The sequence below is a fragment of the Melanostigma gelatinosum genome, assembly GCF_949748355.1.
Source record: "Melanostigma gelatinosum genome assembly, chromosome: 10".
NCBI classification, from domain to species: Eukaryota; Metazoa; Chordata; class Actinopteri; order Perciformes; family Zoarcidae; genus Melanostigma; species Melanostigma gelatinosum.
The window spans coordinates 12,767,811-12,778,971 of record NC_136643.1 but is presented as its reverse complement, the minus strand read 5'-3'; the positions used below and the strand labels follow the sequence as shown (position 1 = coordinate 12,778,971).

Sequence of the window (11,161 nt, the reverse complement as noted above, 5' to 3'; positions counted from 1 at the left end):
TTCATAGAAAACATTGCTGTGGAAAGAAAAGAAAAGGACATTTTTGATCTTTTAGTCATGCACTAACACAAACTCAACTGAACTCAGTCTGTACAGTCAGCAGATCTTATTAATAGCATCTGGTTTACCCTGCTGGCAGCAAAGCTTTTCTTCTGAGTCAGACTTTAATGAGTCTTGAGTGTTATAGTAGTCATGTCTGGTTTAACCTGTTATGATTCCCCTGGGGCAAAAAGTTGCTGTTGTAAGTTCTTATGACGTGTGCTATAAGCTATTGTTATTACTATTTATAAAGGTATGAATGGCAGCTTCACTGTGTTTTGCCCTGAGCCACAGGAGTCATTCGACTGCATTAGTTTCAGCTGGATGTTCAACTGGCAACTAAATGTAACATGTAACCTGCGTCAGTGTTTCTCTAATGGGGGTAGGAGTACCCCTAGGGGTACTTTGGAGTATTGCAGGAGTACGTGAGATTTAAAAAAAAGTTTATTTTAAAAATATCAGTCATTTTCAAATGGTCAACTTCCATAACGTTTGTTCAGCAACGTTGTATTTCAAAGGGGGTACATCATTGAAAAAGTTTAAGAACCACTGGCCTACAACACAACTATTAACCTACATCTTTACAGTACACAAAAAACAAGCTGTCCTTATTTGAATATAGGTTTACATTAGCATAACTGATGTACAGAAAACATGAATCGACATCTAAACATCAGCCAAACATAAATCTTCATGTACAGTTCATCAATATTTAGTACACCCCTCCAGCCAAAACCAATTTAAACTTTTTGATCACAGCACATCCTAAATCAAGTTCAAATTACCAGTTTAAAGTCTTGGATTTTATGTACTCACAATTTGTTGTACAGTTGTCATTATATGGTTCAAGTTGAGTTAATTCCTTCTATGAGTTTCTCTCTGTGTCAATTAGTTTGATCTTAGTTTGCAACTTTATTTAGTGCACCATGTGAGCAAAATAAAAGCAAAAATTAACTGATTTTACAAGTACATTTTTACATCAGGACCCAGTTGATATTTTATTTTAGTGGTGCAAATTCCCAAATAAACTTGCAGGAAGTGAAATTAGCAGCTACCCCTGGAAGTCCGGGGGGCAGTTGCACACTTTGCCCAGTTAATAATTCATCTTCATCATCAAAGGAACAGCCTTTTGATTTAAGTTATCATAAATCATTATCATCATTGTTTGGGACCGACGGATCGATCGCGCAATCTATATAATGTATAAAAAAAATATATAAATATCCTTCCCACTAGCTGTATGTAAAAAGGTTTATTTAAAACATTCATTCATGAAAATCCCAATTATATGTCTGTGTTGAACATTCAATAAGCCAACTCTGTCCATCTTCATACAACACACTTTATATTGCTGTCTAATAATGTTATTGTGTGTGAAAGGTAAAAAATGACAATTTAAACAGTACAAGAAATTATGCAAAAACTTGAAAATATATTTTAAAAAAAATAAAAACATACACTGCATCTGTCTCACACATTACGTGTTCACAATGAACCTAAATAACCCAAAGGGTCTCACAGTATGCAACATTCTGCTTGTTGAAACTGTTGAACATTTATTTTAAAAAAACACACAAAAAAAGATACTTCCATCCATCACCAGACACAAATTACACCGCTTAAAACAGCTCGGACAATAATCACACATGGGCTTCAAAACATCTGCAATTCAAAGGCACAACTGAACAGCTTTCCTTCATGCATACATGATCGTTTTCGTTGCACTAACATACAGTGCATTCAGAGTAAAAGTATATCCATGCAGTACATTTTCATGACGATTACATTTCACAACAACCATATTCTTGCAGGCTGATTGAACAGATGAAAGTACCTACTGTTTGTCTTCATTTTCACCGTTCTGGAAACATTCAGGAACAAGTACAAGAAAATAAAAAATAAAAATAGAAATGCTTCAGATGACTACGCTGGTGCCGCTACGGGAACTTCTATCCTAAGAGAGAAAAGTGACAGAGGGGGAGTAAGGTTAATTAAAGACGTAGATATCATGATTCAATCCCAGTGGTGGAATGCCACTAAGTACTTTTACTGAAGTAACCTATTGTACTTGAGTGAAGTGCAATTATGTCACATTGTAGTACCATTTTATGCTACATTATTGTTATACTCCACTACATTTCAGAGATAAATGTTATTTTCACTGAACTACTTGTATTTCACAGTAGTTACTGTTTATTTTTACATTAAAAACATGATAAGCAGTATTATACTACGAATCTACCTCGTAGTATACCTAAAGTACCTACAATTGTCTCCACATTGACATAGTACATGTATTTGTTCGTGATAAAAAAAATACATACTTTATATTATTTAAGTATATAGAAATGAGAAATTCTGCATTATGAGTACATTTACTTTTGATACTTAACGCACATGTTGCAGATAATACTGTTGTACTTTAAGTACTCAAGTAAAGGGTGTGAGGACCGTTTCACCAATAGTCAATATGCAAAAGCAGAAGAAAAGATAAAAACAACAAAGAAGTAAAAATAAAATAAAAAGTGATGAAAGAAGTTAATCAGGAATAAAGCTTTAAGTATACAGCGATGCTAGCAGCGCTAGGGGTGTTTTAAGCTAAATGCTAACTACAGCGTGCTAACACGCTCACAATGACAATTTTAACATGCTGATGTTTAGCAGGCAGACTGTTTACACGTTCACCATCTTAGTTTAGTTTAATTGGCACTAAACGCAAAGTACAACTGAGGCTGATGGGAATGCCTTTAGTTTCGCAGGTATTTGGTCATAAAGCAAAGTATTGGAATACTTACAAATTGTGACCTAACCTCATAGTGGCCAAATAGAAGTTCTTACATTTTAGCGAATGGGGACGTGAATGTCTGCACAAAATGTAACAGCAATCCATCAAATAGTTGTCAATTGTGATCAATTTCACTCTGGGCCAAAGTGCTTGACTGACCGCATGGCTAAAAGGGATGAAGGAAAGAAGCCATGGCTAAAAACTAACAGGAGACAGAAAGCAATGAACCAAAGAGATGAACTCATCAGACCATTGGTTTAGAGCGGACATCAGTGTTTGGATCTTACAGAAAGGCGGTCGTAGTTCCTCCGACCGTTACTACGTCCTGGCTGGTTCTCGATGGAGAAGTAGCTGGGGGGCTTCTCTGGCCAATCCTTCCCTTTACCTCCTTTCCTTCCGCTGCTGTCCTCATCTGAGCTCCAGGATCCTTTGCGATGCGGAGGAGGTGAATAGCTCCTCTCCCGCCGAGCTGCTCTGCTGTGTAGCTCCTCCATCAGGTCGTCGCGACTACGAGTCCGCGGTCTGGAGCCACCTCCTCTCCTCCCGGCCGAGCCTCCTCTCTTGTTCCTCGAACTCCCGTGTGGCGCTCCTGCTCGCCTGTTCTCCCATTCGGAGTCATCGCGCAGGATCCCTCGTCTGGGAGGAGAGACGTCCCTATAGCCACGACTGTCGCGGGGGAGACCGCCTCCGGGGCGGTTTGTACTCCCACTGGACTGGCTGGATATTCTGGGACCACCTCTGCCTCCGTCTCCACCACCAGGCCCCCTGCGTGAGGAAAAGCTGGGTACCCGCTGGATTATAGGAGGCAGGGTGATCACCCTTCTCTCTACCCCTCTCACGCCCATCTCATCCAGGGCTGACAACATACTTGGGGGCCCTGGTGTGTAGGGAACTGCGTGAGGAGCCGGGTGAGGCTGTAATGGGAGCATATTTTGGTGAGCGTGTGGAACCGTTTGAAGTGCTCCCACATCCAGCCCCCTCACCTGGTTTTCCAGGTAGTCCAACACCTGACCAGTGCCACGATTGCTGCCATGCACACTGCCGTTCAAGTGGTGTGGATGAGGAGGAGGACGAGGCTGATGCTGTTGCTGATACTGATGCTGTTCCTGATGCTGATGCTGTAGGTGATGCTGTTGCTGATGCTGATACTGTTGTTGCAGGGCCATGGGTGACAGCTGCATGGGAGCCATGGCAAAGTTTTGTTTGGTGGGGTAGTCAGAGTACGAGCCTGGAACAAAAGTGACAGACAGACATGAATAATCTGCACCAGCTGACTTTTGGCCGTAAGGAGGCACCAGAAACAAGCTGTAAACACAACATTGATATATTTTCATCGAACAAAATTGATATGTTGTGAGCAAAAAGTTTCATATTTATATAGTCAGCAGTTAGGGAGTGTGAGGAATTTAAGTTTTAGCGCTCCTAATTATGGATATTATGTGATACAGTATATTTACGTAGAGGTTCTGGACTCAACAGGAGCAACATGTGTTTTGTTGTTCACTCACGACAGAAATACCTGACTCTATGGCTGCTAAATGCTCCACTATGTTCACCAGCTAGTCACTAAATGTGTCTCGTCTTGGTGTTGGACAGGTTGGGTAGCTTTGTTTTTGCTATGAGAGTAGTAAAAGTTAACCAAAACTCTAAAGCTGAAGGTAACAAGTTTGATGATTATGATCTGCAGCTTCATCACGAAGAAAAACTCACATTCAAGTACCGGTAGTCATGTGATCAATTATTCATATAAAAATATTGATTATAGCTGCTTTAATCGAGACAAGGCTTATTTTTTTCACAGGGACTTCAATACTATAATATTATCTCCCCCATTTTTATCGTTTTAGTTTGATTTACACTCTCACCATTCAAGGCCAAAATCCAGATAAGAGAAGCTCACACGTAACAAAATGTTGCCATGAGTCGCATGCAGCACCATGTAGCAGCATGGAGCAGCATTTTGCCTATCAGGCTACATACAGGCTGCCCTAACTAACTGTTGGAGAACAGGAAGATCTCCAAACACTACTTACCAATGACTCGGACCTTATCTGGATGTTTTAAGCTACTTAAATCAGTAATTAAGTATGATCTTAAATCACCTAAAAAGGTGCTAGAACGAAACAATCAATGAAAAATAAGGCAGACAGGACACTGCTTTTTTTCTAGTGAAGATTCAAAAACAGTTCGTACTTGTAAAATAGTTACTGTTATTGAAAGCACCAAAACCAGTTTCACCGGTCAGTGCTGAAACAAACAGTCAATAACACGACACTGTAACAAAGCACATTTTTCACTTTGGAGCCATTGATGCCTGTGCTTTATCTTGTTTTATCTTGTATATATTTATTTAATGTCTTGTTTTTAAATCGTCTTGTCTTAATGTTTTTATACACTTTTTAACTGTTGCTGCTGTACTGATGAGTCGCCAACTGAATTTCGTTGTATGTTCGTACGATGACAATAAACATCCTTATCATACTGCGTTATTTGCTTGATATAAATATATTAAATATCGACATAAAAGTAGTGTTCACATAGTGTGGACAGTGTGTCCTCCAACTACTGAAACCAAACATACGCCCTTGGGTCTGAGCAAGAATGATGCACCACCACATCACATTCAACAAAGCATGAAAGGGAAGTCTTTTGTGTGTACTTTCTGTGTCCCTCACCCGAGTACAGTATGGGAACGCCCTGGGAGGAGGCGTTGGAGCTAATGGGAGCGTAAATGGGCTGACCGTCCATCCAAGGAGTCATACCCTTCTGAACCTCTCGTATCATCCTGTGCTGCATCACAGCTGAAATGCAAAGAGCGGGTCAAAGGTTTGTGTGACTCGGTATTCACTTGGCAGACTTTCATATGTAGGCTTGAGCAAATACAAAATCTGCAAGAGACTAAATTTGATCGACGGATACATATTTGTGTAAAATAATCAGTAGAATGTGATGTAGTTTCTGGTTTTTACAAGGAGTACCTTTCTCTGGGCAGCAGCATGTCTGTGGACAACACGGGCAGCGGACGTAGCAGCAGCACTTCTGCGGGCAGCACTGGCAGCAACATATGCAGAGGAGCATGATGAGCAGCAGAGCACCGATGATGATTAACAGGACGGTCAGCCAGTCTGGAACAAGTGAGAAGAAACATGATTACTGGTATTTCAATCTCGGAAAGTCTTCTCAGGCTCTTTGTGAGCTCGAGTCGAGCACCACAAGCTGAACTGAGGAAACTCACGGTATACGATGAGTTTGATTTCACGGTCCGAGTCGCCCGTCGTGTCACCGGCAGCGTCGATGTTGCAGTAATACACGCCGTTATCCCACCACATCACCTCATTGATGACCAGGTCAGCCTCTGTTCACACACAGAAGACAAGGATACGTGTGATTAAATTGTTCTGAACTGGATCACTGCAGTAAAATGGAAATAAAAGTATTCAAACAAAAAGATGTTCAAGAGAACCACAACATATTTGCAATGGAATGCACTGATTGGCAAATAGTTCTTTGTTAACAGTATGTTCACAATCCAAACCATCTTAAATAATACATTCAAGTACATACATGTTCCTTATTTCTGTACAAACACATGCAGCCTATACAGTGTCTCAAAATGTAGTCATGTATGATTGTATTGACAGTTCAGACTGAAATACTGTATCAACATTGTGATGGGATTAAACGTACTGTTTTGAATGGTTATTTTGCGTATTCTGTATTCTGCACCCAGGGTGGGCTCATTCACGCCCCTCTTCTGGATCACAGTGCGGATCGTTCGCTGGCGGTCCGGGCAGTCGTTGGAGGGGTCCTGACCCAGCTGCAGAGCGGCCTGAAAGGCTTCAGGAACAGAGGAAAATACGATGAAATATGTTCAATTTATTGCATATTCTTTTGCTAACAGATCGGTCTACATCATGCAACTCAAACCATCATAAGGGCACTCATTCCTTCAAAAAGTACAACAATCAGCTTTACTTTTTCAGCAGGTTAATAAAGCTGAATAATAATTGAATAGCAATTAGCTCATAAAATGTAATTCACACATGTTTGTGTGTGTTGCTGCTGCTTCAAAGTTAGTGCGTGCTTAATAATATTGTCATGCAGCCTCACCTGTGGAGTAGTACTCCAGCACCGGGTCTTTACAGAAGGACTTGAACCTCCAGGTGACCAGCACATCCTGAGCGTTTGCTGAGGTCGAGTAGTCACAGCGAAGGATCACAGAGGCAAACAGAGTCGTGCTCCTCTCCGTCTCTGGAACAATCACCTGGATGGACAGCAGCTCTGATAAAAACAACGACAAAGTGTGAAATAACAGCACCCACGATGACACAATATATCAAATCACTGCAACCTTTTGTGTGTTTGTTTGTGAACGCTGGATGGATAAGAATCTCACCAAACTGGTTAACAGTTTACAACAGAAGTCATTAAGTGTGCACATATTGTACTCTATCTTTGGAAGTAATACCGCTTGTCAATCACGATCAGCGAAAACAAGCTGATGACAGGCGACCTCTGCTCATTGAGTAGCAGTTAAGGTTTGACTTCAAACACTTTCTCTTTGAAATAGTTATTCAAATGTGAAAGAGATGAATGAATGTCAGAAAGTGTCCGACATGTGCTGGCAGTTTTTCCCAGTTGATTTATGTCTTGAAATACATACAGTAGATAGATTGGGGCTGCAACTAACAACTATTGTCATTATTGATTCATCTGAGTGAATTGTTTGATACATTAAAAGTCAGAAAAGTGTAAAAAATATTCATGAAAAGCTGAGAAAATGTCTGCTTTAGTGTCACTGGTTCATTCTTTTTTTAATTTATTTTTTACAACTAATCGAGTAAGCTTCTTCTCTAAACCACAACATCACATCATGATGTACATCCATAACCCAGCTGTGTGTATTTTATCCAATTGTAAATGTATTTACAACTTGGGCTTTATGCTTTTTGCCTTTATTTACTGAGAATACAATATTAAACTGAACAAACAACTGGGAACATATTCTATGAACCACCCTGTCCAAAACACAGTAACACACACACAAAACATTTACAAAACTGAACTGCAGGTTTTCATAGTTTTCAGACAGAACTATAGATATCTCCACACAACAACAAAACTAAATGTTGTGTGTAATTCATATTCTGACATAAACGTTGATGTAGAACTGAGACAATTAGTTGTTCAACAGAAATTGATCTGCAACTCTTTAGATTATATATTCATAGTTCAAATCAGATGTGATTTTCCTTGTCTTACAGGATAGTAAACAGAAGATCACAACATTAAATACACCACCCTGGCTCGTGGGAATATGACTAACGTGTTTCATCTATTTCTGATCGATGAATTTCGTAAACAATCTGCAAATGAATTAATAATAACAAATTATTGCATGTTTGCAGCCTTATTAAGCTAATTTACTAGGATATAGAGCACAATCACATTGTGAGGCTGGAACAAGAAAATGTTTGACATTTTAGCTTGATAAACGACTTTAAAAAGTTTGTTCAGTTGTCAAAATGATTGATTTACTTTCTGTCTATATTTGATGTATTATTTGAGCTTCACAGCAGATTAAGCGATAATAATGTTATTATGTCCTCATCAACATTTGTTTTCAAAGACAGTTTACTGTATATTGTCTTCTGTAAACACGAGTCTGTTTCCACTGTGTGAACTGTTTGGATGTTTTGTATTTTGGACAACCAATAAGCAAAACCTATAATAGTATGCAGTCACGTGACCAAAGTCGGCCTTGTCCTATTTCCACCTGTCGATAATTAACTTGTACACATCAGTTCGTTTCGACTGTTTGCTTAAGTGGCTTCACCTTAAATTCCTGCGCTTACGCTGAAAAAAGAGCCAATGCTCCTTGAATAAAGTATAAATGTTGAGGACAAAATGTGTTTCCTTGAACGCCTTTAAAGCCTCACCTGTTGGCAGGTGAGCCAGCAGAAGCGCCATCAGTATCATGTTTCCCATCGCGTCGCTCTTTCTCCCTCCGCGGAAGCTTCGCTCTCTATCCCGTAGGAGACTCAAAATCCGCAAGAAATCCGGAATATTTGGAGAAAAACGTTTTGCATCCGTTGCTCTGCATAGTAACTGTTCTTCACACTCGAGACGACATGCTAGAGAGGCTGTGTTTGTTCTCTGAGGTGGACGACGAGTGTTTACAGCCGAACAAGTTGCTTACAAAGAGAGAGTCGGTGTCGGAGGCGGGTCATCCCCCTCCCCCCCCCTCCGGCTTCAGGTGACATCATTGACCCCGCCCTCTCTGACAGGTGTAACATGGAGGAAATAAAAAGAGGAGCAGGAACAACAAACAGAAAAGATGTTTATGTTTTCCAAATCAGTCGTTTGAGTCTTCCACAAACAATCCCATTTTTGAGTAAGTCTCTTCTTTTGTAGACATGGGTTAAGACCAGTAACAATGGAGAAACAGTTCGATTAGCAAATTACTAATGAATTCATTTGTTCTCTTGTGTGTTTTGATGAGTTCAGTGACCCTTATGAGTTTCATGGCAGATGCAAACATTCATTATGTGAATGTTAATATCCAGTCCATCAATCTTAAGGTTTGCTTCAACCCAGTTGAATCAAAAGGAGTGAAGCCTGCATCATCTGAATGAAGTAAAAGAACAGGTCAGCTCGTCTGATGGTTTTCCTTTATTTGTTTGCCGCAAACAGCCCCGAATGTATAGTTCCCTCTCGCGATGAGTCATATTGTCCGAGCTCTTTGTGCGAGGATGTTTACAGTCTCTCGTGCAGGAGGTGGACCCCAGCCTGCTTTACTGTTGACACAAAACAAGCCCGCCCGAGCTGAGCTCGAGGGCCGCTCTCGGCTCACTGAAGTGCTCTTGCAATCCTGAGAAAAATGCTGCGTTCATGAAAAGCTTTGCCATCACATCTGTGTCTGGCTCCACTCTGAACCTGGAGTTTTTCAAATGCCTCCCTTGTCAGTATCAGGGGAGGACGTACCTTTGATTTTCTGTGGCTTGCTATCCAGCATGTACAAAACATTGACCCTGTACTTTGGCAGGCTGTGTTTTAAAGCGTTAACAAATGTTCTTCTGTTTTGTTTTTGATCAACATTGAGTCTCAATTTTGCGAGAAATAAACATGCCAGAATGCCTGATGTTCCCCACCAGAGTCAGAAGATGAGAGATAGTTGGCTTGTTGATATCATTACTGAACAGATCTACTGGGTACAGGCCCAGTGGCACCTGGGCCTGAGCTTCTGTATTAAGCGTTAACATTTCTTATTGGAAAGTCAATCAAAGTACTATAAAGAGTCACAAAACTACTGCAAAGAATAGCAAAAAGACTAAAGTGTTGCAAAATGACCATACAGAATCACAAAACGACCATAAACAGACACAATGTAGCAACACGTAGTTCTTCTGTAAATGTTAATGGTTATAATGATGTGCCATTTCATACTTTCTGTAAACATTTTAAAGCTGCACACATGCTTCACACGATAAAGTGTGCTGATCGTGTGTAGTTCTGTCGATGGAGGTTGTCATTAAAGCTCAAGTGTTTGTTTAGTTGTGTATGTTTGATAAGCTTCGATAAGAAACACACTTCGGCTTTATCTGAGGTACAGTACACACACACTTTGTCACACATGTGGTAAAACACAATAACTACTCAAACATCAGATTCTGCTGCAGACAGTGTTGTTCTGTATGTTACATCAAAATCAATTTAATCAAAACAATTGAAACAGATAAATGCAAGCAGTTTGTGTTTTTCTGTGGAAGTGTTGAGAACAAATTAACACGAAAATAAAACACTGAACACTCCTGAAAAATTGTTCCCAGATAAACGTAACTATCGTCCCATCTGAGTTTATACTTGATCCCCTTAAATATATATAAATATGAAACTGCTTGTGTACAGTACGACACTTTCATGACATATTTCCTCTTCTGTATTATGTGACGTGTCTTATTTCCTTCTCATTTCATTGATTAGTTGATTGACTGGGGAAAAAAAATGAATCAAATCATGGTTTAAGCAAAACTGCTAAACATTCTGTTAGCATCTGCTTATTTGGGATGATTTGCTGCTTTTCTTTGTCTTTTGTGTTAATGAACCAAATATCTTTTGGTTTAAAACTGTTGGTCGGACATTTAAAAATCTCAATGTTTTGGCATTTCTCACTATTCTCTGACATTCCATCGACCAACTGATGAAAGTTTAAATTGATCATAAGCTGCAGTCCGAGCTGTATGTGTCTTCAATCTTGGCCAAGATAAATTATCATAGATTCATTAAGAGCGGAGACTTCTTTGAGTTTTCTTTATTGAAAAAGTATTGAAGCAGTGC

General features: G+C 39.8%; 1 protein-coding gene across 1 annotated transcript; it reads right to left on the bottom strand.

Moving 5' to 3' along the window:
* Positions 1-1,061: 1,061 nt before the first annotated feature.
* LOC306782932 (immunoglobulin-like domain-containing receptor 1) lies at positions 1,062-8,849 on the bottom strand. Its single transcript, XM_079276428.1, has 8 exons — positions 8,764-8,849; positions 6,935-7,105; positions 6,512-6,661; positions 6,060-6,179; positions 5,803-5,949; positions 5,500-5,625; positions 3,112-4,052; positions 1,062-1,993 (listed from the first exon to the last, which is right to left on the bottom strand). The coding sequence occupies exons 1-8, from the start codon at positions 8,810-8,812 to the stop codon at positions 1,955-1,957; spliced, it is 1,743 nt and encodes a 580-aa protein (XP_079132554.1). The 5' UTR covers positions 8,813-8,849; the 3' UTR covers positions 1,062-1,954.
* Positions 8,850-11,161: the final 2,312 nt, after the last annotated feature.

Excerpts from the sequence above, each read along its gene's own strand:
- LOC306782932 (XM_079276428.1), bottom strand. The coding sequence starts at position 8,812 with ATGGGAAACATGATACTGATGGCGCTTCTGCTGGCTCACCTGCCAACA. Across the intron at positions 7,106-8,763 it reads GCTGGCTCACCTGCCAACAG|AGCTGCTGTCCATCCAGGTG; the intron begins GTGAGGCTTTAA and ends TGTTTTTATCAG. Across the intron at positions 6,662-6,934 it reads GCTGGAGTACTACTCCACAG|CCTTTCAGGCCGCTCTGCAG; the intron begins GTGAGGCTGCAT and ends CTGTTCCTGAAG.